Source organism: Rhipicephalus microplus, chromosome 3 (genome assembly GCF_043290135.1).
Source record: "Rhipicephalus microplus isolate Deutch F79 chromosome 3, USDA_Rmic, whole genome shotgun sequence".
NCBI classification, from domain to species: Eukaryota; Metazoa; Arthropoda; class Arachnida; order Ixodida; family Ixodidae; genus Rhipicephalus; species Rhipicephalus microplus.
The window spans coordinates 39,746,136-39,771,767 of NC_134702.1; the positions used below are offsets into that span (position 1 = coordinate 39,746,136).

Consider the following 25,632-nt stretch of genomic DNA (forward strand, 5'->3'; position numbering starts at 1 on the left):
GTCCGGTGCGCTCTATAAAACATTGCCCGTGATGGTGCAGGTCGCGTGCACCACGCCCTGGGTCATGTGAGCCAGGCATGCAGCTATCTGCAGCAGGCTCTGCAGGCGTGTGAGCAACTCGGGGGTGGCAAGCGGGAGGAAGAGGCCCGCGTCAGGCACCGGCTCGGCTTGGTTCTGTGGCTCCAGGGTGACCTGGATGGAGCGCAGCAGCAACTGGCCCGTGCTCATGACCTTCTTGAGGCGCTGATGGCTGCAGTCTCTCTCGGAGAGCATCGCGGTGCTGACCCTGTCATTGCGGAGTTCCTGGCCGACACGACACAGGCTCTGCAGGTGAGTTGATGCCTTTTCGTTTGACGCCGACCTTTTTGCTTTTAGCTGAGAAGACGTGGCAGTATGTTCTTATATTGTAAGGAGAAGCAAACAATGAGCAATGGCATTGCCAGACTTTCAAGCTTAAAAAGACAACCAAATATTGTAGAACAAAAAACTATGAACACAGAAAATCGAAACAGACAACAGACTTAGCACCAGTCCCTTGTTTGCTTCCATTTTCTGTGTTCATCATTTTTTGGGCTATACCCTTTAAGTGTTCATAGATAGCAACTAGTTCTAAAGCTGGTTCTGCTTAAACGGACAACTTGCCATGTTTCAAAGGAAAGTAATGATTGAACAAACTGGGTGTGGATATTGAGAAAATTTATAACTGTGTGTAGTGATTGCCACAATATGCCCCCAGCTTCTCTCAAGCCATGGTACATTTAGCAGTGGCTTGTAGTGTTGTGTAGCCAGAACTTATTTTATAAAGTGCGCTTTATCGCTTTACCCCCTGAAGTTTGAAGAACTTGCCAAGTGGCACAAATGATTATGCATAAATGTTTAAGGGTAGTATTGGCTATGTATATCCGGGATAGTCAAAGGAGGTTCCCTTAGTGTGGCACAGTTGTCACAAAAACTACACGAGGTGCGTGAACCATATTCATGTCCCATAACATTAAGTTCGAGAAATAGCAGGAACACAGGTGTAACGTTAAGCTTGGCGTTTGTCGTATTCCGTTAATGCATACACCCCAAGTTTAATAGTGGTCAGGAAGGTTTGCTTAGCTTACAGTGGGCTAATGCCATCTGTTGGCAACCGTTTCCGCATGCAGCGAGTGCTGGTGTCCCTGGGCAGACAGGACGAGGCCCTGTTGGTGGCAGAGCGCAGCCGCACCCGCTCCTTTGCAGAGCGTGCCCTTGAGACTCGCAGGAGCCCGTTGGCAGCCACCGCCTGTGTGCCCAACAGCCTAAACCTGCTGCTGGAAGTTGTCAACCGGCAGAAGGCCACCGTTCTCTACTTCAGTCTGGCTGCGGGACACTTACTTATCTGGCTCATGGTCCCACACAAAGGTAGTACCTGTCACAAGCTGTCTCAAACACTGTCTCAACTTCCTTAATTAAATTGCTACCTGTCCCAATCAGTCACTTCAACAACTTAAATTTGATTTTGTTTGATGAAAGTGGAATCATAGGCAACCACAGTAAGGCTGATGGTTTGCATGCTTGTAATTGCATGAAATTTCCAAGCATCGGGGCTTGAAAAATCATGCAGCATCACTTTGGTTGAACTGTAGCGCCACACAGGAGTTAAAATTACAGGTAGAACAGCGCTGAAATAACAGGATAAAGTAAGGAGACAAATTGCGACACTGGTTTTCGTACTGTTGTTTTAGCACTGTTCTAGTCGTTATCACGAACCAACTAGCCAAAATGCCTACTCTACAGTGGTTATAAATTAATTGTGATAGCTCCTATGCTGTACCATGGCTTTTAAACACTGTGAAGCGATCAGTCATTTCTGTATCCATGAAACAGAGGAAGCCGTTGCTTTTCTTCAACATACATCTTCACTGCAATCACAGCCACATCTTTGCCTTGCACTATTCTCGCTCTCCAATGCTTCCACATGCAGCTGCGAGGTTTTATCAAGTGCAAAGAGACAAAAAAATGTCACCTTGCTTGCCTGCATTGCCACAGTGAAAATAAAGGAGATCTGCTGTCCTCTTGCTAGTCTGGTGGTTCGTGTTGCCATATTAATGTGCAAGTTTGAAAAGCAAAATGTGGCACACAATGCTAACAGGATAGGACATGCTTCCCTACTTTCAACTGTGGCGAATCGCTTGTCATTAAAACTATGCTGTTAGTCTAGCCGACAAAGTTAATTGATGAAGCAACTGTACACGAGACAAATTCTAGCTCATGTGAAGAAGACGCAAACACAAGCACTGGACTGCAATCATTGCAGACCAGCATTAAGGTTTGCGTTTTCGTTATGCTGGGTCTTCTTTGTGCATGCACAAAACGTGTTCCAATCCAGCGTTTGTGTCGCCTTCATGCCTGCATAATTGTGTCTTTTGTTCTCAACTTTACCAATATCATGGCTTGTCCACTAGCCCATCAGTGCATGCATTGAATAGGTTTTTCATTTTGTCAAGTGCTGCTTCTCACAAACTGTTTGTTCTTGCTTTCTTCTTTATTGCATTTCCATGGAAGTCACACTAACTGTAAGTAAAATATGATGCAACGCAGAATTGGCGTTGCGGTGTCGCAGTAAGTGCTCTCTTATGTGCACTTCTCACTCACTGCTATTGTACGTCTTCTCAACAGGAATAGTGAAGTTCACCGAGACACCTCTGAGCGAAAACCAGTCTGAAGCCCTCCTGCCGGACAAAGACGGCAAGCTTCCAAAGAAAGCTCCCCTTCTGGAGCGCCACTTGTCGGCACTTCGAGAATCACTCGGCGTTGATCCGGACACCGAAGACGCGTGCCAGAGCCACTGGGATGAAGCCAGTGACCGCTTTGGCCAGGTGAGCACTTTGCTTTCTTTAGAAAGAAAATGCTGATTCATGGCTGTTCGTAGATGCATCTTTGAATGGCAGCAGATTCACATTGTTTAGCAAAGGTGCATGATTCATGACAGTCAGTGCTAACAAAACACGGGCAAGAGGTGAAAACGACGACACAAGCGCTGGTGTCGTCATTTTCTTATCACGTCCATGTTTTGTTTGCACTGGCCGTCCTGACCATTTTCCAACTCGCTAACAAGGTGCATGATTGCTGCAAATAGAGATGTGTGAATATTGAAAAATTTCAAATATAGAATAGAATAGTGTTCTGTGTTACTTGGTACTCGAATCAAATTGTGCATATTAGAAATACTGTACTTTACAAATATTTCTTAAATAATGAGCACTGACGAAAAAAACCTACGGGGAATGAAACACTGCAACAGAGGTGAGTAACGTCTCTTGTTTTAATCAGCAAGTTGCCTAGATGCATGCAGCTAAAGGTTTTGCAGAAGCGTTTTTACTTGAAACTCCCCTGTCGCTGAAGCGACACAATAGTCAATCCACTATTCATCATGCAATCATGACGTTCATGGTGATGTTGGTGCATGAAGATTGTTAATTGTTATACATACCTCAGTTTTATTTCTATACTGTTGCAAACCTACACCTTGAATACTGCACTCTCTGCTTTATTTCTACCTGCAGTTAAAAAAATATTGCTGAGGTGCTAGTTGCCATTGTATATATTTGCTTCAGCTTACATAATTGTGGTATTATTGTTGCTGGTTAAAAGTAATCGTGATGTTACCTTGTTAATGCTTTCGAATATTTCTTTTAAATAAAATGTGCAATTGGTGGGTGGTTTAAAAAATTGCTATTCCAGGGCTCTGTTGAAAATGCTTGCCTTACTGCTATACTCTTTTACCAGTACTAGATTTATATTTGATTCCGTATCAACTCTATTCAAGTCAGTTCTAAACTAAAATTCACTATTTACACATCCCTAAATTCGAGTGCTCTAACAACTATGTGCTAGCATTCATGCAGAGTGTGACCAGCATATACCTTGAACTCACAAGCAGAATTTTGCGGCCTGATATCAATGATTCAAGCCAGAGGGACATATTTCTGATGCCTTAACATGCCCTAACATCAACACTTCTCTGTGATCAGTATATAGCATTTATACCCTTGTTTGAACTTTTCATTGAAGGCAGAACTTTTCTTGCATATCTTTCGTGCTATTTCATATGCATGTGTGCTGTGTCAATGTGGGTGTTTTTCATGTGATTGCGCAATTTTTGTGGACATGGTGCTAGAGGCCCACCCAGCTGACTTTCTGATGTCACCTTCTGCCTTAAGCATTATTGCTATTGTGCATTAATTGGCAAAGAAACAAGTCAACAATTAAATAAGTAACAAATAAAATGGGGCCAAAGTACGAAAACATGACCAAATCTGCAGAATTGGGCTGACACTTACTTGTTGAGGTATTGGTATGAATTTAAAAGATAAAAAACTTCTGTCTTCATTGTTGTATAAATCTAAGCCTGTCAACTGCTTTAGCACGTTGATTTACTGTCTCTATACTTGTTTTATCACGATAGCCTAGCATTTAGCTTATGTTGTCTAGCAGTAATAATAATGACCATAAACTCATGAAAACATGCGCAGGATCCGGAACGCCGGAGCAGTGCAGGTTTCAGCCGACTGGGCAATCGAAACCACCTCCTTAACAGCTCCAATTACAGCCTGAGCAGTCTGTTCAGTGTTGGCAGCGTGAGCGTCACCTCCGGCCCCGCCAGCCGCGCAGGCAGCATGCGTGCCCCACGACCTCATTGGCCCGGGCCCCCCTCCCTCCATGCACTCTATGAGCTGCTCATTGGCCACGCAGAAGAAGAGCTCAGTCGGTTCGCAGGTCGCGACCTTCTCATTGTACCTGACGGCGACCTCTACCTGGTGCCATTTGCGATGCTGCGTGGAAACGGCTCGACCGAGTACCTCTGTGAGAGGTTCAGCCTGACGGTGCTGCCATCCCTGTCCGTGCTGCGTGCGTGCCAGCGAGCCAAGGCGGCGAGGCAGCAGCAGCAACACGGACAGCAGCGTACAGCAGCATTTTCTTCAACAGCACCTGGGGAGCAGCTTACGTCGTTAATCGTTGGCAATCCTAAGGTAAACAACAGCTTTACTAGTATGTTCTCTTACATTGTTATTCATGTTGCTAATAGACAGAGCTTGTGTTGTTGCACCAGCCACATTACATGGTTCTAGGCAACTTAAAGGATCAAGTGCTACAACCATTGATATAATGCACACGAGCATTCAAAAGTTGTCGATCCAGGCCCCTACGATAGGGAGTGCTTTTTTAGTACACATTACCCTTTAATGTCTGAATTATTAAACTGCTGGACAAAATGAAACTTGTATTCATTTTCCAGCATTAAACAGCAACCTTTCAATGATTCTGCCGTTAAGTAATCTTAAAGACAACTTTAATGTGTACTTTTATGTATGCCACAGAAGCAAAGGCCTTGCAACAAAAACATATTTCAGAATTACGTAACATAACGTGTGTTACCTCTTTGTTGCGTATGCACCAAACAATCAAATTATTGAAGACGGAACTGAAGTCACCCAGGCAAGAAAGAACGAAGAAGTGAGAGCAGCTGCAAGCGCTTCGCGTTCTTTACCGTCAGCTACAAAACAATTGATTCAAGCATAAAATACCTTAGAAAAGACGGCGCAATATTTTTCATGCTCAAAGCTACGTTCCCTGTCAGCACTTTACAGCCGGCATTAAAAGCAGCGCGCATTTCGTGACTTGCAAGCTCAGCGTTTTTTTTTTCTATGTGGCGAACTCGCGACACTAGGCAGCAAATGGTTCATTCATTTTGATTTATGCAATATTTGCTGCACTGAAGTTAAAAGCTACCGATAATGTCTCTTATGCCTTTCTTGACTCAAGTGCCTATTGTAATTCATTTGGTTGTGCCTAACAAAGAGTCCCTTCAACAATATTCTTTCTTTCATTCTACGAATACAATGAAGTATACACAAAGACATACTTTGTATTTACACATCTTGTATGTGTGAAATATATGCCGATAATTAATATTAGATACCAATATTGTGTTTTCACGTCTTCTTGTGCACACAGTGCAAAAATAAAGTAGAAAAAAAAGAGTTCTTTTCCTTATTTTATTTGTACAATACATTTCACGTTGCTAAACCACTGAACATACAACTCCAGGTATCACCCTGCACACTAGAATGGCTTGGCTGTGCGGAGATTCCACATGCCGAACAGGAAGCCGAGATGGTTGCTGAAATTTTGGGTGGCGAACCTCTGCTGGGTGCTGATGCGACAAAAGAAATGGTACTCGGAAGAATGGGACAGGCAGAGTGCATCCACATTGCAAGTCACGTGTCTTGGAAGGTGAGAATAACTAGTATTTTGCCGTGGTGGAATAGCTATTGGCTCATTGCTTCCCGGTTATTGTATTCTCCAGCAGCACAGAAACGCAGTAGGCTCTTAACATATGGAAATCTCTTGAAACAAAATATCTACTTAAATAGAACAACTGCCTCAAGTGAGATTAGCTTTGCACTTTAATTTTGCACCCCTCTTCATCTCAATGTAAGCATACCATTTTCCAAGTCCCGTCAGGTTCCTTTTAATAAAAGGCTACTAGTAATAGTGCTGCCAATTATACACTGTTAAATAATTTATTGGTTACTTAAAAAGAACAAAAGAACAAAGCCAAAGATCTAGCTTTGTGCTGTCCTACTTGTTTCTCATTCTCATCGTTTTATATGAACCAGTTGACACCGTCTTGAAAGAGCCAGTCTAAGTTTAGGAGAACAACTACCAACTTTAAAGATGATTGAACTACAGTAAAAAGAACGATACCATAGATTGTTCTGTGCGCTCATCAGAAAAAGTAGTACCGCATCATCTTGACAAATCTTTCAAGTCTCCACTGAAATCAGTGACCAATAGCTTTTGCAAGGCACAGTGTGATGGCTTCTTTTTCCTGTCTTCAACAAGTTCTCTGGATGATCAAAGTTGGTTGCTTAACTTACCGATTGATCTTATGAGTTAGCAAGTGATGTGGGTGAATAATTCAGTGTTGTTCATTGGTTGTTTGATTGATTGACTGATCGATTGAGAAACCACACAGGACACCGTCAGCACATAGGTTTTCATTATGCCCTTTAGATTCCGGCAATAGTGCTGGCGTCGGGAGCCGAGTTTGCCGAGGATGAAGAAGCAAGCGGGGAAGAGGGAGGTGATGGGGCACGGCCGACAGGAGACGTTCTGCTGACAGCCTCCGACGTGTCTCAAATGCGGCTTGTCGCCCGCCTGGTCGTTCTCAGCACATGCCACACACGCTCGTCTCACGGCCGAGTGGATGCCCAGTCCCTGGAGACACTAGCCGGAGCATTCCTCGCGGCTGGTGCACACTGTGTCCTCGTGTCACTGTGGCCTGTTCCAGACACTGCACTGAAGATACTATTAAGGACTTTCTACTCATCACTCATGCAGGTAATGCCATCTTGTCAGCGCGTTATATAATACTACTTGCGAAATTTTTGTGGTCGCGAAATAGAGTAGTGCAGCCTGGGAAATTGTGCATGATGATTAACTTCTGACAAACTGATGCTTCACACGAGTGGAAGTGACATTTGAGTTTTACTCTGCGAATTTAAGTATTAGTGCAAGTTACGGAATACCAGAACATTGTAAGCATTAGTGCTGTTGATGGTATATACTGTCGAAACAACATAAATACTATTACTGCAACTATGTGCTGCCTAAAATGCTGGTGAAGCATGGCAGTTCCTATTAGCAAAGGTCACCTCCAATTTTCTTTTTCTTTGTTTTTCTGCTGTGTAGGGCTCAAGAGCCAGCGCTGCCCTGAGTGAGGCCCTGTGCACAATCCAGACGACCAAGCAGTTTGGTCACCCGGCCAACTGGGCCAGCTTCGCATTGGTCGGTGGGGATGTGCACCTTTCCAACCAGGTGGTGCTCATGGGCCAGGCCCTGGTGGAGCTGCTCAAAACACCTGACAAGTGCCGGGATGCTCTGCGTGTTGTCCTACACCTGGTGAGTGGGAGAGTGATGAGAACTATCAAGACAAGACATGCCTGAAGCTTGCAAAAAGGCCATCACCGCTTGGTGCCCTCCACATCTGATATACAGTGGGAGTGTAGACATTTGGGCCAATCGATAAGGTTCCATTTGATGGACCAGTCGTGCAACCATAGAAGGCTCATTCTCATTTGCAACTAGCCCTAGCTGCCAGTCTACTCGCGACTGGCAACCAAAAAGTGACTCAAGGCAATGGACGTGCACACCTGCGTGCAACCTGTACCCTTCACTGTGCATAATTCTCGTCTCCCATCGCCATGGCCCCTTCAAATAAGCTGGTGTCCTGCTTCTGCCCATCTGATTGATTCAGAGCTTTGCGACTGAAAATTAAGCAGGGAGCAACTGAGCCAGAGCCATTGCTTTGTGACCAAAGTAATCATCAGTGACCACTTGCAACCACTTTCCTTGCAACTAAACTCAATCGCACGATGACCGTACTAGTTACTGGTGTGAACAAGCCTTACCAGTGACTGAAGAAAGAGTGAACACAGTAGGAAGACAAGAATCTGCCTTGTCGATCTCCGTTAGCATTGCACCATCTATTCATCGTATGAGTATGGTAGTACTGAGTAGAGCACAAAAGTCACGGGCTTACAAACAGTAGGAGGTGATTGAGGTTGCAGCAGTCGTATAAGTACAGCCACGTCCACGTCTGCGTACAGTGCTCGAGCAGCTGATTTTTGCTCTGCATCCGAAACCTTGAGGCAGTTTCGGGCTCTGAAGTGGTGTATCAGAAGCACGCAAGGCCTAGTTGTCAGGCTGACCACGTCAGAGCCTGCTACTGCCCCAAGGTTTAGCCCCGCAGAGCAAAAACCGGCTGTTCGCGTGCTCTACACAGACGTGTTCGTGTGCTCTACACCCCCTATATGTAAGTGCACAAATTGAGGAGTTATGAGCATTATGATTACTGTTGTTAATCATAAATGTAGAAGTGTATACCATGGACAAAGAAGAAAATGTGGAGGGAGCAGGCTACTTTGATGTGTCTCTCTACATGCCTTGAAAAAGAGAGAGAAATAATGCCACCAATTTCTTACTTTAATTGTTCCAGGTGGAGAAATCCCTACAGCGCATACAGAGGGGCCAGAAGAACGCCATGTACACGAGCCAGAAGTCCATCGAGAGCAAAGTGGGGCCCGTCTCGGGTTGGAAGGAACTACTCGTAGCAGTGGGCTTCCGCTTCGAGCCGGCTGCCAATGGACTGCCGGCCTCCGTCTTCTTCCCGCAAGCGGATCCCGGAGAGAGGCTTGTCCAGTGCAGCACTAGTCTCCAGGCACTTCTCGGTGAGCGCTGCATTTCTTCATTCGTCCCTACGCTTGTGCGGTGGTGCACTCTTTATCATGCCCGAGTTTGTTCTTGCTTTTGCAATAGAAATCCCTCTCTGTGTCCATCATTTAAAGGCAAAGGCATGCATCTAACTGCACTAAAAAAAAGAAAGATTTCAAATTGTTTGTTGTCTGTCATCCTTCTGTTGTTACAGATGGCTGGACCAGTTTGTACGGTGCAGCAATAATTGTTTGGCTAAGCCTGGAGAAAGTGTCACACGAGTGTCTTATGAAAGTGCCTTTAGCGTGTGTGCATGTTTCACGAAAAGATACCTAAGCAGGCTCGGCCAAGCTTCACAGTTTAGTCGAAGTTTTACTTGCTTGTATACAGTACTTCTCCAGACATTGGTCAGCGGTGAACTTGCAGCCTGTTTTCTTTTTAAGCCTGTTGGATTTTGTGGCTTGTGCCGTGTTGCAAACACCATAGATATCATCAGAGCGGGGTTGGATTGCTGTCACGCTGTCCTTCTTGCAAGTTTCTTGCCAGCGCTTCCTGTCCTTTCATTCATTTCTTCCTCTCTTAATCTTCAGTTTCTGTTCCTGCCTCCTCCAAATAAAAGTATGCAGGTGTTGTGCCCCTCTCGGTGGCTTTTGTTAGCCAGCACCTTCCCTATTTCTTTTGAGTCCTTATATAAGCATCTGTGAAAGCATATCAAAAACAAAAATTTAGTGTGTATCTTTAAGGTGCGTCCCATTTATGAAAAGATTAATTAAAAATAACATCAAGCTGCTTGCACTGACAAAAAGCCTTTCATACCAATGCTGCCTTTCCAAGAACGAATGTGTGCACTGGTACCATGGTACCAATGCATACATACACGATACCATGTACCAATGCACAGATTGTTACATGGTGCCATGTATTTAAAAGTTGTTGCAATTGCAATTGGCAGCCTGCAAGTGCCTATTAGACCTTTCATTGTTTCTTTCTTTTGCTTCAAGGCCTGTCTGTGATCTCCCTGAGTGCCATATCTAAGCTGCTGTCAAGCCCAGAGTACGCAGATGACATCATCGAACTGGTGCGTATTCACAGACGTTGGCGAGCTCTCGCACTCACCGTTTAGACCGTACAACTTTAGTGTGACGGTTTGTTTCTTGAAGTACCTTTAAAGAAGTGCTAGTCCAAACACATAATTGAGGCAGAAGTAAAGATAGGATAAAATTGAGTTGCCACTATACTCGCAGAAAGCTTGCTTTACAAAGAATAAACTTGTATCGAAGCTGATTCGCTCGCACATGCGAAGCTTCACCTTCTAGGAAAGAGCTCATCAAGAACGCATGAATGTTAGTCAGGTACTGATAAATTTATTTGCTCAGAAAGACTCATGAACTGGTATCACTGTTCAATCAAAACACACGCTTTCATGTCAAAGTTGGAAATGCTGCTGTTTTGTAACTTCCATCTTCGTTTGTTGGGCAACTCACTTTTGGTACAAGCGATGCTCTGGGTTAAGGCACTGTGCTCACGTGTCAACTTTCCTTCTAGATGCACCAGGTTGTTGGGCAGTTGGGAAAGACTGAACAAGACAGCGTCGAGTGCCATGTCAGTGTCAAGCTGTGGAGTGTGCCAGGATGCCACGAGCTGCTCGCCTCATTAGGCAAGTGGCTTCAACCATAGCTGCGCGACCGTGGCATCGTATCTACTTGTACACAAGATAACAGTCTTTGCTTAGATTAGATATGGCAAAATCATGTCAGGCGAATGGCCCAGCCAGCCTTTTTATCGGCCATTAAAGCAGCCACGTTTCTGCTTACCCAAAGGTCTAGCTACATCTCGCTTTTTTGCTAAGTTTCAATGAGCAGTTGTAACCAATTTCATGTTCTTAACTTATCTTGGGCTAAAGCTATGTGCCTACAGCATAGAAAATGATATTCTTACATCTCAACAGTAGTGCCAAAACACTGTATCTGCAAGTCTAGAAACATTAGTGCTGCTCATCTTGGAATGAATTAATATTTTCGTTGTTTCTTTACCACGAGCAGGCGTACGAGTTATAGTACAAACGCTGCACTTTTTAATTCATTATGAGTGGGCTGGAAAGTAGCAAGTCTGCTTTACTTGAGCTAATTTACTTTTGCAATGAATGACAATCTATACTGCACTCACTATAAAAGTTTGCTACTGTGAAGAGAGAGTTTCTTGTGTGTACATAGACTTCTTTGGGGGGACAATTATTTCATCGTCGTAGCAATCCCGCAGTTTTCTCATGGCACCCAAGTTTTTGAATGCATGGTTTTATTGCTGAAATCACCGAGATTTTCAAGGCTCCTTCTGGTAGTATCGCTTTTAGTGTTGCTGTTGCTTGAGCTATGTGAACAGTTAAAGAATTCCCAATATGCTGCTCTCTCATGATGGGCCTCCATTTGTTTGTTACGACAGGCTAGAGTCATTTTGTGCAAGGATGATAGAAGTTGTTAATTTGCTGATTGATTGATGGATTCATTCATTCATTGCAGGTTTCGACCTTATGGAAGTTGGCAAGGATGAAGTCACGCTAAGAATGGGAAAGCAAGCAAATCGCAGGTCGATTCAGTTTGCTCTCCAAGCTCTGCTTGCTGTGTTTGGTGAGTGAAACAGTTCTTCGTGCCCATGTTACGACTTCAAGCTCATGCATCTGAAAGCTGGCGCAAGGCCTGAACAGTTTGTGGCAGTCTATAGTCCCACTGTGATGTCTGCTTCTTTATTAAAGCAAATACACTGCAAATGTCGCATGTCTTTAGACTTGCAGTTAAGGATTGTAGTATGCAGGCCCAATGTGACGGAAGTTTGAGCAAAGGTGGGAGCCTGGAGCGATGACAAATCTTGAAACAAATAATATTTGTTTCCAATTTTGCACCTACTGAAAGATATGATTGAGCCAAAGCAGGAGTCATATAAAAAAAGAATTATAAAATGAGACACACAGCTGGAATGCTAACAAGAAAACAATGTCAGAATAACAATATTTGTTTGATAAATAGTACAGACTTTATAGAGTTGCACTAGCAGTGCGATAAATACCAGAGTTTATGCTAGCTTGGGTGACAAAAGATTCCGTTGAAATAAAAAAAAGCAGCCACCTGTGGTTGTTTAGAAACGTTGCTGGAGCTGATATTTCTAAAGAAGGGAACTTCTGGAAATACTGTATATTGCTGCCCAGGTGAGGACAAGCCCCCTTGGCAAAACGTGAAGGAACCATGCCTTGCCCAGAGCTTGTAGAATTGGTTGGAAGCTAGACAAAGGTGTGGCAGGAATGGCTGATTGCTGCATTTTGTAGGAAAAGGCCCCTCACCTTAGTACCAGAAAAATTTAGCTTAACAGAGCTAATATCGAGAGGATTTTGTGCATTTTAAGCTGTGCATGCATGTAGAGCAACCAGCGTCAACAGAGAAGGCAGACTAAGCATTGATGCATACCATTCCTTCTCTCTCCAGATACTCAAGAAGCGCCAAAGAACCTCAACTTCGATGACTCAAGCGACTTGGACAGCCTCGACAGTGATGCCCACACCGACTCCTCACCACCCCCAACATCGGCACTCGGCTTTTCGTCCGGTCCCTTGACAAGACCTCGCCTTGGCCAAGGCACGGGGGCCTTCTCCAATTATGTTAGGGCAAGGGGAGAGCCTGATGGTCGCACTGCTCCGGCATCCGATCAAAAGAACCGTGACAGCGACACTTTCACGCCGAGCCCCGTCAACCCAGTGAGTGCAGCATATACAAACCTTGTGGGACTCGTTGGATTCAAGCCATCAAACGCCGCATTGATGCAACAAGGCAAGATGCGGGCTCTCTACAACAACGACGATTCCCCGCTTGACGACTCCGGAAAGCGACCAGACAGCTCATCATCCGCCAGCTCCGACTGGGATGCCGGTCAGATGACGGTGCGTCGTCAGAACGGCAACGCCAGTAGCAGCAGCAGCACCAGCGCTCGTGCAGCTACCTCGAGTGAAAATGCAGAAGCGACGCCGACAACCGGATCAAGAAAAGCATCGTCGTGCTTCGAATCTCAGAGCAGCGATTCTGACAGGAACGACTTCTCTCTCGATCGACCGCGTTTTGGGGCAGGTATCTCGCGGCCGCCACCACCGCCTCTTGCGACCCCTAGAACAAGCTTGGGTGGACAGTCGAAGCAGAGCAGCAGGCGGTCAAAACAGACGACGAGTGCTGAACAGGAATCGTGCATCGAGATGAACACACTGCTGAGCCCCACATGCAGCAATGGTGAGGGACCAGCGCAGAGGGACAAGAGCATGCGGGACCACATTCTCTCCCACCAAATGCGGCACTTTTCGAGGGCACCGCCGATTTCAGACGTGTACCACGATCGAAGTCTGGGCCTCGGTTTGGCGCCATCCCTCTCCAAGATTCTCGCAGACGACGGCGGGAAGTTGCTCTCTGAGCGGTCTGAAGAGAATGGCACTGCTGAAGCGGTCCGGTCGAGCTCTCCTCCGCCGCTGGTGTCGAGGCGGTGTAAGCCGCCGCCACCACCTCCAAAGATAGCTGCAAAGCCACACAGGTTGCAGAAGGGGCGGATAGGGGACATTATCCGCGGTGCCGTTGGTGAAAGCAACGGCTTTGCCTTGAAACTCGAGGCTGAAAAGACGAACGCTGTAGAAGAACGAAAGCCTAGCAGTGAAAGCAGTGACGACGGTTCTTCGCAAAACAGGGACGCTGTGTCGACAGTGCGGAGAAAACCGAAGTCAATTGGTACCGACGATGGTTCACAGACTGCAGTGTCGGAATGCTGAATGACATTTTCTTTGTGCTTAGTTAGCAAGGGCTAGGTCTATAGTGGCACATGGACTGATGAGAGCAAGGACCTTTGTTGTTTGAATACTGGCCACTGATTGTGTGTGTGCGTGTATGCAGTTTTAGAGTATTAGAAATGCGCCACTGGTGGTGCCAGCATTTGCCATATCGTGTGTACAGGTGATGAGAGTTACTATTTATGAGTGTGTTCTAATGTACGCATGTAATTCATGCTACTACGAGATGCGATAGACATAACTTATGCAGATGAGTTTGTGCTCCATGTTAAAGAGATTCTAGAGAGAAATGTTCAAGATTGATTTGGTTATATAATGCTTTCAGAGTACCAAAAGGCCATGGTGTGTGGGACTGCCAGGCCAGAAAGGTCTAAATGTCCATGGCATATGTCATTCATCCCATCCCGCTGTAGTGCACCTCGCACGTCGTTAGGAATGAAATACAAAGGCCATCAAGCAGGTTTTTTTTTATTAATTCAGAATCTCTTTCTTCATTCTCACTTTTTGTTCTTGCATATACTATATATATATTTATACAACAAACAGCAGACACAGCCATTTTTCATAATGAACAAAACAAGAGAGGACTTGTTCGAATACTCTTTGGTATGCATTCTGATGTCACTCGCTCTTTGTAAATACTATGTGTTAGATGTACATTTGTCTTTGGCCATGTGGACTGTATTTTGTAAATGTGTTTCTTTTTCTTCTGGCTCAACACATGGGTGTGTAAATGTGATAGAAAAAGAGTAAGCAGTGTATTAAAGCATCTGCCATGGTCCTAGCTTGAACGTCTATGTGGTTTGTGCACGTGCGCATTGCTTGGAACGGCGACATGTGCACCGTTTTGACAAGATCACGATAAAGACGAGTACGAAAAGTTAACGAGGACTCCACGTTGGCACAGTTAACATGAAACAGTCATCGACAGCCAGACATCTCCAACACATAAATAGCGCCATGCTTCACATTCGCAAATAAATACTCTATAAAATCTGCTAGGGTGACTACACAACGACTCGATAATTATCACTAACCAAAGCTGCGCTACTCATTTCGAGAGGACTCCTAAAAAAAGGGCGATGCGAAAGTGAAGATGTTAAGAAAGCAAACACTGTTTCACCGGGCAAAATGGAGCGCGAGCAGCGTTTCACTAAAAACTTCCCTTTTTGAGACGGCAAAGCACCCGAATGTCGTGTACCTTTGTACGTGGAAAAGTAGACGGTGGCCGAGACTATCCGCGCAGCTCCGACATATTTTTGTGCAGAAATACTTTCGTTCTTATTTCTAAACCCGCCAGCGAAAGCTTTTCATTTAAAAAAAGAGATGGCAGCGAAGTGTTCTCTTGGTCGCGACGAGACCCGTGTGAGGATTTTTTCCGTCGTCCCTCATCTTCCGATGCAAGGGTTCTGATCGAGGTACTCCCTGAGAAGAGTGGGCCGATCCGTCATCACGCCGGCGGCACCCATGGCGAACGCTTTTTCAAAGTCTTCCTTCTCGTTCAGCACCCACAAGTAAGTCTGCAAGGCGAGGCAGAAACTAATCACAGATGTTTGGCTAAGCTTTCAGATAAGCTTGATGCCACAGACCAAGACCTTAGGTTCTAGTGTAGGGAACTCAAACATGCAGTCTGCAGGCCGCATGCTACCCACTGACCTTTCGCTAGCGGCCTGCACATGACCGCCTTCGTCCCATATTTTACACGACATTGTGGCTGTTTGTCACATTGCAAAGTGCCACTCGCATTAATGCCTCATCTATCGCGATTATTAATGCTTTGTTCTTGTAAGCTACAAAGGCATGACTGGTCTTGAGCATTTTTTTCACTAAGCACCCAATACATGCACCGCTACATATGTGATACCAGGTTAGAGGTACCATGCTTCTGCTGCCAACACTATGCGTTACTGTGTGCTTTTTCTGGTATGAAATCTTCATAGTTACCGTTTCCCTAGATATCCTAATTTATTAGTAGCGACTACATGAATCAGTTGACAAACTGAATAGGGCAATGCCGTATATGAAGCATGATATAATATTGTCACACACAGACGTTCAGACGACCGTAATACCAAAAGCAAATTTTTTTCTTCAAGCAGTGTCACTACATAAAATCACTACTGCAGTATAAAATGTTTACTCAAAAGTTCTAACTGCAAACCGATTTGCAGGCACTCAACCAGCTATAATCAGCAAGAAATAAACTTAACAGCTTATCAAAGCATTGGAACCTTAACCTGTACCAAAGAGATAACAGCGTGAACTCACCGGGATGCCTCGCTTTCGAAGATGATTTATCACAAACTTCCTTACAACGAACCTACAGTAAAAAAGGAAAAAACAATTATTCGCTTTGTGCTAAAACGTGGTTTGAAGGTGACAGCATGCATTTCAAGGATCAAAATGAAACATGTTTCTCAGTTCTTCCCAAAGTGATACATGCATAGGAAACGGGTGGGCGGCAGGATTAAGAAAAGAAACTCAAGTGTGATGTGCATGCCACCACCAGCGAATACAAGGCAGTGAGACAATGGACGATTCTGTTTGTAACAGCAATATTTCAACGTAGAGAAGACAATTGTGGAAAATGGAACAAAGGTGCAGTGACCAGTGACCAAGACATGAACCCATCTTAACAGAACTGCTGCATCTCAGAGGTAGCCACATTGACTTTAGTAGCTCGAAAGCCTTGCAGCACAACAGAAGCTTTCAAATTACTTTGCATCATATTTTAACTGCCAAGACCACGATTGAAAGGCAACACGCACCAGTCTAGCAACCTGAAGAGGAAACGTGACTTCGGTTGCTTCAGTTGCTCCATCATCGAGGGATTCCTGCAGAACGTGAATGGTTACACTATGCAAGTTTCTTTTTCTATTGTACTCAAATGTATACAAGCACATTCACAAACCAATCGAAATTCCCTTGTTGCAGTTAATCGGGAATACTATTGCACAGACACGTGATTTCTGATGACAATGCCTTTCATACTCTTCACACTTGCCCATTTGGTCAGGGAGACTGTTTTCCCATCTCCCTCGCCAACATTATAGTCATTCGGTCAGATCTGTTCACACTCTCACAAAGTAGTCGCAACATGTGAGAAAGGTCTTGCCGTTTCGCCACTGAAGGCAGCAGAATCTCCAGACACGACTGCCTAAGTGGTACGAAGGGCAGCAGCCCACTGTAGGTCAGGAAGAGCAGGTAGACGACACACCGTGCCGAAAAGTAGAGCGGCACCTCGGGATTCTGAAAGCCACAGAACATAGCGTGACGTTCAATGCACTCTCATTCTTGCCAGTCAAAGCACAAGAACAAACTTTTTTTTCTAACCCTGGAAAACAATTGCCATACATTACAAAAAAGTGTGTAGTATGACGTCAACATACGATGAAGCCAAGAAAAGCCGATGGGGGTGGGGCAGCCAACCGCCGTGATCATTTAGGGGGGGGGGGGGGGGCACAAAGTTTGCCCCATACCTGTACTTGGTCAGAACTGACCAGTCATTTTTACGGCACATGGTTGCCCACGCATTTGACAGAAGTAGGAGCTAAAGACCAGCTGCGTTGCATGCAAAAAGCTGTTTACTTCCCATAAGCCTTGAACAGTTAAGGATTAAAGACAGTCCATTGTGAGAAGCTCATGGTCACATCATCTTGCATTCATTGCAAAGCTTTCTTCTTTTGGAGTTGACTACGGAGTAAGATAGGACAGGTGCGCCAACTCCATTCTTCTGGAAGGGACACATAGCGCAACGCTGGTCTCTGCTTCGTGGCATGTTCACCAAACGACGCTACAAAAGAAGGAGGTTGAAAGGAGAGGCACAGGTCCTCGAGCAAAGCCGCAGGCTGTTGTTCTTTGTCGTTTCTATAGCAACAGTGCACGGTCACGCTTCACTGCATTCCTGCATTTGCTCGGCGACCCATTTTGACGCCTGCGGCCCACTTGCCAATCCCCGCCACCATCACTGCTGGCCTCCGCCAGTCCGCACACGCGCTCGTGAATGCTGTTGTTGAATGACTTCCACGCCACTCAACAGATTATGCTATGCGTAGTGATCAGAAGGAGGGCCCCGCCGCGGTAGTCTAGTGGCTAAGGTACTCGGCTGCTGACCCGCAGGTCGCGGGTTCGAATCCCGGCTGCGGCGGCTGCATTTCCGATGGAGGCGGAAATGAAGGAGGCCCGTGTGCTCAGATTTGGGTGCACGTTAAAGAACCCCAGGTGGTCTAAATTTCCGGAGCCCTCCACTACGGCGTCTCTCATAATCATATGGTGGTTTTGGGACGTAAAACCCCACATATCAATCAAATCAATCAATGATCAGAAGGAGGAGAGGAGAAAGCACATGAAAGCGTGAAGAAGAGTGGAGGGTGAGAGCAATGAAATAAGTGACCGCCGCTTAGGACCGTGTACTCAGATTTGGGAAGCAGTTTAAGAAACCCCGGATGGTCGAAATTTCCGGAGCCCTCCACTACGGTGTCTCTCATAATCATATGGTGGTTTTGGGACGTTAAACCTCACAAATCAATCAACCAATCAAGTGACCGCCGCGTCTGCGTCACATGGTTTATCCCAAGCGAATGCATTGAGTGGTGGCGGAGACTGCACTCGTGTCTTATCTCTAAAGATCGGATTTTAGGCAAATGCCTGTTTTGTTCCTTGCGTTCATATCGTGCCACTTTGATCTATAAGCATGAATTAGAGGTTAAGAAGGGCTTTTACAGTGCCTATAAATGCCTATTTTTGATGCTTGTACCTAAATTCCTATAAGGGCCCATCAATGCCTATTTTCGAAACCAGTGCCTATAAGAACACTATTTAACCTAAACTTCTCCTTTCGAGTAAAGTTGGAGACAGGTATTTATGTTACTGGACAAAAGTGGGTTCTTAGGAACTCTATGGTTTGCAACCTACACTCCATCTCAGAAGTTCCTTTCAACACTCTCAAGGCTACAAGGTCTTTTAGCCAATAGGAAGGCTGATTAGCCTATACGCATGTATTCATCCGCGTCGCATCATCTGCTCGGCATCTTCCCAGTGTCAGCTCGCACGCGTAAGTAACAGGAGGTGCTTCTGTGCAGCAGTGGGACGATAGAGAACAAATAGCACTAACACCTTATTGCACTAAAGCTAACCTATTAATGTATTCATTTTTCCTGCATACAAAACGGATGGAAACAACTTGCCTCGTGAACATCTGTCCAATTTAAAAGTTATTGCACAATTAAGATAAAAGGTCCCTTGTCTGTTTTTTTTCTTTCTCTCTTTTTTGTGTTATTAACTTGGATATGCTTTTTTTTATATACTATACCAAATTCGTACGGCTACCCTTATTTTTTCCCATACTTACAATGTTGCTTCCATTTTTTATTATATTTTGTAGTTTGTTTTTCCCATGCCCCTGCTGCTTGGGTCCTTACTTGGGCCACCAGTATATCATCAATTAATAATGATAATAACGCAAAACCGTGGAGTGCCATCAGGGGAAAGGCGAGTGCAGGTAAAAAAAAAATTACTAGTACATGTAGCTTTTCCTTGGGTTGTCTTTTACTTCTTTATGGTCGCTTCACCAAGTCACATGAAAAATTATCTCAGACACTGGAGGCTATTGCTACCCAATGAAAAGCTTTGTACCAAAATAATTTTTTAATTGGTTCATCACAAGCCACAAAAGTATGATGCGAGGAGGTGAGCTTGAAACCTTTGTTACTCGCCCGGTGTAGACTTCTCAAGTCAAATTCCTTCCTTGCCCTCTTCCGTATCAGAGCAAATCGGGACCGGAAAATCACATGATGCAGAAGCACCAACATGTCATGCACACGCCCAAGCCAAGTCATGCACGCAAATGAAGTTGTGTCGTTTTGGTGTTCTCTGTATTGTACTGCTTTTTTTCTGTGAGATGGATTCCTCTATGCAGGCACTTTTAGAGAGGCTGGCATGGATCATGTATCCTCACTGCGATACACAGCGGCGCACTGCTGAAATAACTGCGCTAAGAGACGACAGACCAAAAATACGCCAAGTGTTGTCAGGGCTGACACCGACACTATGCGAGGAGGGCAAGAACATTAAACATAAATGAAATGGAGGCAGCTTAGTCTCGCATGTCACTCGATACGAAGCTAAATAAATAAATAAAGAAGGCACACAGATGCCGTTTCTATCATCTTTTCATATTTCTATCGGCCTTAAATTCAAGAAACATATTGCACCAATTACAGATGTCGCCCCAAATGGTTCTTGCAGTGTACATTGCATCGAATAATTCCCACAGTGTCACGTGCTACTTTGACACATGCAGGACCATTCCTTGTTGTAAGTCACCTCCACCATGTTGGGGCGCACGCCTGTGAGATGAAAGGCAAGCGGCATCCAGCCTGACATTTCACCTTTTTTCAGGGCGCGTAGCATTGTAAATCCTGGCAGACAAAATTGCGAGCGCCAAGTGCATGCACTTGCTTGAAATGCTCAAAACTCATGAGGGACCTCTTAAGGTTTTCACAGACAAAAGAGAAATTGACTGTGTGATTAGACCCCATTAACACGAGGCTAAAAGACCCTTTCAGCGGTCTGGCGATTTGCTCCTGTGCTGCCCTTTTCAGCCAAGAAAGAGACCTGAGAGCGCGTTTATTCGATGGTGGACCCTCCATAACTCACCATGCTGGACATTAAGAGGAGAGACCGTGTTCCGCAAACCGTGCTGGACAAAACTGCGTGGCTATGCTACACCACTGGTGCCTTTGTACCGTCATAAACTACAGCATTTTTTTTTTCTATGCTTTCCTGTCGTAGACACAAGTTATGTATGTATTTATTCAAAAATATTTCTTTTTATAAAATTTTATTGTGCATTTATTTAAAGTTTTGGAGGCCTAAAACTGAGTTTTGCCTGCCTATTTTCGGTGCCTAGAACCCTACTTTTCATTGCCTTTAAATCCAGCCTACGCTTACCTACGTGGACTCAACAAACCGAAAAGAGGTGGAGGCGCAATAACACTTGGCCTCCGCTGAGAGGGAACCCTGGACGCGGTTATTGAGCATACAGGGTGTGATTTGATGTTTTCTGTCTATGTCTAGTATTTACAGTAAAAAATGGAAACGAAAGTGGACAATGAAAACTATGTGTTGTCTGCGGGAAATGAATTCACGGTCCCACATTGCCTAAGCACTGCATCACCGATATTTCTGCGGTCGTGGCAATTCCTCTATTCACTTTCTTAGGTACTCAGTAGGTATAAGAAATGCTTATAGTGTTTGTTAGCCAGTACAACTCGTGGCCATGTTGAAAAGCTTGGAACTTTCTCTTGACATGTGGAAACACACAGTATACGTGATACTTCTTGGCCAACAGGCCCGTAAACACTCCCCTGCTACCCGAAGGCACCGAACCTTCCAGAGCCGGAACCTTGCCAAGAAGTTAGTGAAAGAAGAAGAAGCGATAGAGGGGTCCAGCAGTGACATGCCGACAACTTCGTTTCTGCTCTGCTTAAAAGGATATCTCACCAGTTTGTAACACTTCGTGGCGACGCTATGGTGGAAGCTTCCCCACACTGTGATGTCCTCGCGGTTGAACTCCTTGATGAGCTCGTGCACCTGAAAATGGCCGGCCTGTTATATACATGGGTCACGAGTGCACTGCTCTGCTAAGCCACAGAAGTACTTGCTCAAAATGCATACCGGCGTCGCAAAACTGTCAGAGACTTGCCTTTTCTACGAGCTTGTCATTCTTGGTCTTGATGTCAATGTTGACAGGCACGCTTGGGAAAAGGGTAAAAATGTCGCTGAGTAAAGGTATCTTTCGATCCTCACACACTGGACTTGGTGCACCTAGGAAAGAAAGGAGCAGTTACAATGGCGAGTGCTGGATTCGAATAATGCCTTATGTAATTATCATCATTATCAGCCTGACTACAGAAGCAAAGGTGTCTCCCGTTAAACCAGTCCTGTGCTTTTTCATATGTAACGCTCAAGAAATAAAGCTTTATGATCCCCAATGATCAGTTGCATGAACATGACATTAGGGCTGAAAGTCAAGGTTCCAATAGCGACTAAGCCGGGCACTGTAAATAGTCCAAAATAGTGTTCGAGCTGGAAAAAATAAGAACTGTCTTAGGAGAGATTGCACAATCCAATGAAATTGTACAATGTGATATATCACACACAAACAAACTTGCTAATTGTTTGTGAACTAAGCAGTCACATTTTTTAACCTCACATATTTAAAGACCACATCATTGAAGGAATGGTTTCATGTGCTATTTTGATAACTCTAGGTTCTTCGACACTTCTCCTTGCATAATGTTGCATTTTTTTTTATTCTTGTTATGTCTGTATATCACACCGATAAAAAAAAAAAGCATTAGCTCGAAGTTAAGGTCATTCCCTATATTGTGTGTCCCCAACTTATGGTACCATTACCTAGTTAAGCATTACACTAGTAAACAACTAGCCCAAGGTCATGCTACACTGCCCTTAAATAAAGCTCCAATCACTCAACCGAAAAGAAAAGGCAACAAAGCAGCAGATTTATATGCATTACCTTCCCAAGTATATCCACCATCAACATTACACTTGGAGTCAGTACACGACCCAGAAATATTTTTTTTTTTTCATAAATAAAACATAGCCCCTTGGCAGGAGGCTGGAAAAGCGAGAAGGCACAGATGGAAACAAAAAAACAGGGATGTAGTAAGACCAAATTAATCTATTTAGACGAAAATCCGCAAGGTAGAGAAAATACTGCAAAACAGAAGATCATCACCAAACAGTAATTTAACACATTACAAACGTAATATGTTACACATTACATAGTGCATTGCAAAGGCAACCAGACAGCAATAAGAAAAAAGGCTTAAGGTTAGTAGGTACCAAATAAGTTTAAGAAAAAAGACAATGCAATGCAGGTTATGAAGGTGACTCCCCCAAATAAGCTGATCTTTCTGGATGCGTGTAGTTCTGTCATTTTCTCAAGATAGGCAGCCTCTAATGTAGGTCAAACTAAGCGTAAAATGAAATGAGGACATCAAGAGCAGTGCTTGAAAGTGCAACAGGATCATGCGGGGCACATTCCGTTCTGCACATGTGTTTCGTCCCAGTGCCAACTTTACGATCTGTGGAGCATGCGTACAATATGCTGAACATTTCACTTTCTAGAGTGTGCCAATAGGAACACCACACCCTTTCATCTTTATGACTCGAGCAAGCTGGCATGTGTGCAGTACAACTATGAACAGCTTACCATTGCAGAAATCAACCTGTAAGCTTGGCTTTAAAGGCGGCAGCTCCTGGCAGAAAGAAAAAAAAAATATGTGTATTGTAAACTGCACAATTGGAACTCTATGAAGCATTCTAAATATAAAATGAAATGGCATAAAGCCTACGTCAAAAAAAAAAAAAAATTCTTCAGCATTTAACCCCCGAAATGAGAGCATACGTATTCATGATCCTTAAAAAAAAAAGTGCCACTGATATGTCACACTTGAGCTGCATGTTGACAAATAACTGTCCTTACACATAATTTAGGATAGAGTTGCATTTTCGCCTTTCACCTGGCATTTTTTCAAATTTTAGAAAGCAAGGAACCTAGAGGTTTATTAGCCTAGGCTGTGTACGTTTCGATAGCAGGCTGTGTGCAAGCAATGAGCAAACTTGGCTCCCTTAGCAGGGGCAACACCAGGATTTCTTTACTGGGGTTGAGGCACCCAGGACAAGTTAGCTCCTTCATGGGGGCAAGGAAACCGTCCTGTCTTTGTGTTCCTTTGTCTTTCAGTATGGTCATAGTTTTGGTGTGAAGTTGACTCTTCATTTCAGAGATGCACTAACCAGGAGAGCAGCTGTCCCGCCCCTCCCTTGCTGATCACTACGAATGTCGTATATAGCGAAAACAACCTACAAAGGGATGAACTTTCCGAAAGAACCGCGTGCAAAGGAAACTAACGGCAGAATCGGACTTTAAATGTAAAAAAACAAGCATTGCTTACATCATAGTTGAGCTCTGATATGTTTTTGTTCACACCCGCACACCGCAGCAGGCCGGAATCGTGACAGACAACCACCTTCCCATCTTTTGTCAGCTGAACGTCCAGTTCTATGAGCTCGGTGCCAACCTTCAGTGCGCTGCGCAAAGTAACCAAGTCAACGTACAGTTCGTAAACGACCTACCGTCACGTGATTTATGTGTTCAACTTACTGTCTGAACGCCGAGATTGTGTTTTCCAAGTTCTCCGCTGATCCTAGGTAAGAGAGGTATATACATTTTGTTTAATGGCGGTCACCAAGAAAATGCTAAGGGCAGCATAATGAGTGCATATGCAAGTTAAGTCTTGGCTGCTTCAGAAGCCTGTAGCATCCCTAATGCAAGGCCATGTTTTTTTATGGTTTGATTGAGACGTGACAACTATTTTGGCCCACATCCAGCCTACTTCAGTCTATCAGTTATCTCTTGATGAGACTGATGGTGATACTTGTACATAACAAATTTCAGCTCTGAAAATCAGTTTTGATATGGATTTCTTTTCCGTTTCATGACAAATCACTGGTTGACATAATTCTGGCCTTTAAATATTAAACTTAAAGTTCACATCTTTAAAGCGGGAGCCAGACCAATCGGTAATTAAACCACATTAGGCTGAGATCATCAGCAACCAAGCAATTCGAAGAAGTACAGCTTGGCACCTGTAACAAAGTTCACTGGCCGAGCTTGGTGCTTGATCACTGCACAGTGGTGATTGCCACAGCGACACACAATAACAAGCAGGTCTGTTTGCGCAGCTGGTACATCACGCGTTAGATATGACAGTTCTGACAGCGCAACTCACCACCCCGATGGCTGATATGACGACATGGGAACTTCAACTGCTTTCTCCGATGCAAAAGGTGCGGGTATTTGAAGAGTATCACCGACGTTACGATGTAGCCGCTCAAGAGCGTTACAGCAAACATCTCTGCGGAAAGAGAAGACGCACTTTCAACATGTGTATACATTGTATACGCACGATGCCTAGGTAAGTATGCACGACGGCTGAGCGATTGTCGATACTTCCCCTTAAAGCCGTTACAGCACCTCCACCCGGATATTTCACGACTATTGCGCACACGCAAGGATTATCAGATATCGCAATCACGCGGTTCTATCGATAATCGGGTACTCAAAGCGCACAGATATAACAATGCAACGAGATCATAGCATGGACTGCGATTTACCAGGCATGCTTCCGGAGTATCGGCACTTGCTCAGAGGTAGAAGTCCAGTGGCGGCGTCGAAAATACTGGGCAGGAAGGATGACATATTTACCTCGGCGAGCTGAATCAGCTGTCGGCGTCAAGACGGCGGCGCGTTACATGCCCTGTGGGGCGAACTGCGACGTTTTCACCGCGACCTGCGCGGTACGACACGATCGCGACATGTGCTGGCCGTGGCGACGAAACAATCAAGCAGCAGTAGCCAATAAATTTTTTTTCTCGCACGAAACGGGTGCAGGGTCACGCTTGACAGTTCTTGCGCGGACCATCCATTGGACGATGCGGCCGCTTCACAACACGACACCCGACGAAGCGCTGTTGTCATTGGTGCTAATGCC

General features: G+C 44.8%; 2 protein-coding genes across 6 annotated transcripts in view; one reads left to right on the forward strand and one right to left on the reverse strand.

Annotated features, from left to right (window-relative positions):
- LOC119161799 (tetratricopeptide repeat protein 28) overlaps positions 1-14,837 on the forward strand; it is a 106,649-nt gene extending 91,812 nt beyond the window's left edge. The window contains exons 16-27 of the mRNA XM_075889280.1: positions 41-330; positions 1,149-1,386; positions 2,644-2,843; positions 4,500-4,997; positions 6,076-6,261; positions 7,045-7,371; positions 7,723-7,932; positions 9,029-9,260; positions 10,245-10,321; positions 10,789-10,900; positions 11,760-11,867; positions 12,717-14,837. Coding sequence (XP_075745395.1) covers positions 41-330; positions 1,149-1,386; positions 2,644-2,843; positions 4,500-4,997; positions 6,076-6,261; positions 7,045-7,371; positions 7,723-7,932; positions 9,029-9,260; positions 10,245-10,321; positions 10,789-10,900; positions 11,760-11,867; positions 12,717-14,035 — 3,797 coding nt within the window. The 3' untranslated portion in view covers positions 14,036-14,837. The remainder of the gene's footprint in view (positions 1-40; positions 331-1,148; positions 1,387-2,643; positions 2,844-4,499; positions 4,998-6,075; positions 6,262-7,044; positions 7,372-7,722; positions 7,933-9,028; positions 9,261-10,244; positions 10,322-10,788; positions 10,901-11,759; positions 11,868-12,716) is intronic.
- Positions 6,010-25,578, reverse strand: LOC119176379 (lysophospholipase D GDPD1). Of its 5 annotated transcripts, none has more exons than XM_075889284.1 (11): positions 25,256-25,578; positions 24,871-24,996; positions 24,243-24,285; positions 24,034-24,169; positions 23,292-23,337; positions 21,759-21,880; positions 21,557-21,646; positions 17,169-17,302; positions 16,822-16,887; positions 16,322-16,373; positions 6,010-7,329 (listed from the first exon to the last, which is right to left on the reverse strand). In XM_075889284.1, the coding sequence occupies exons 1-11, from the start codon at positions 25,338-25,340 to the stop codon at positions 7,303-7,305; spliced, it is 927 nt and encodes a 308-aa protein (XP_075745399.1). In that variant the 5' UTR covers positions 25,341-25,578; the 3' UTR covers positions 6,010-7,302. The 5 variants fall into 5 exon arrangements, with proteins under 5 accessions (XP_075745399.1, XP_075745400.1, XP_075745398.1 ...); XM_075889285.1 differs by lacking the exon at positions 6,010-7,329 and adding an exon at positions 8,995-9,941 and having other exon boundaries at positions 25,256-25,577; XM_075889283.1 differs by lacking the exon at positions 6,010-7,329 and adding an exon at positions 14,506-15,592.
- Between the last annotated feature and the right edge of the window lie 54 nt (positions 25,579-25,632).

Bases quoted from the DNA above. Each gene is read 5' to 3' on its own strand.
- LOC119176379 (XM_037427637.2), bottom strand. From the start codon at position 25,340: ATGTCATCCTTCCTGCCCAGTATTTTCGACGCCGCCACTGGACTTCTA. The intron at 24,170-24,242 runs GTAAGTTGAACA...TACTTTGCGCAG, and splicing joins ACAATCTCGGCGTTCAGACA to CGCACTGAAGGTTGGCACCG. The intron at 16,888-17,168 runs GCAAGACCTTTC...CACGTTCTGCAG, and splicing joins CTGCCTTCAGTGGCGAAACG to GAATCCCTCGATGATGGAGC.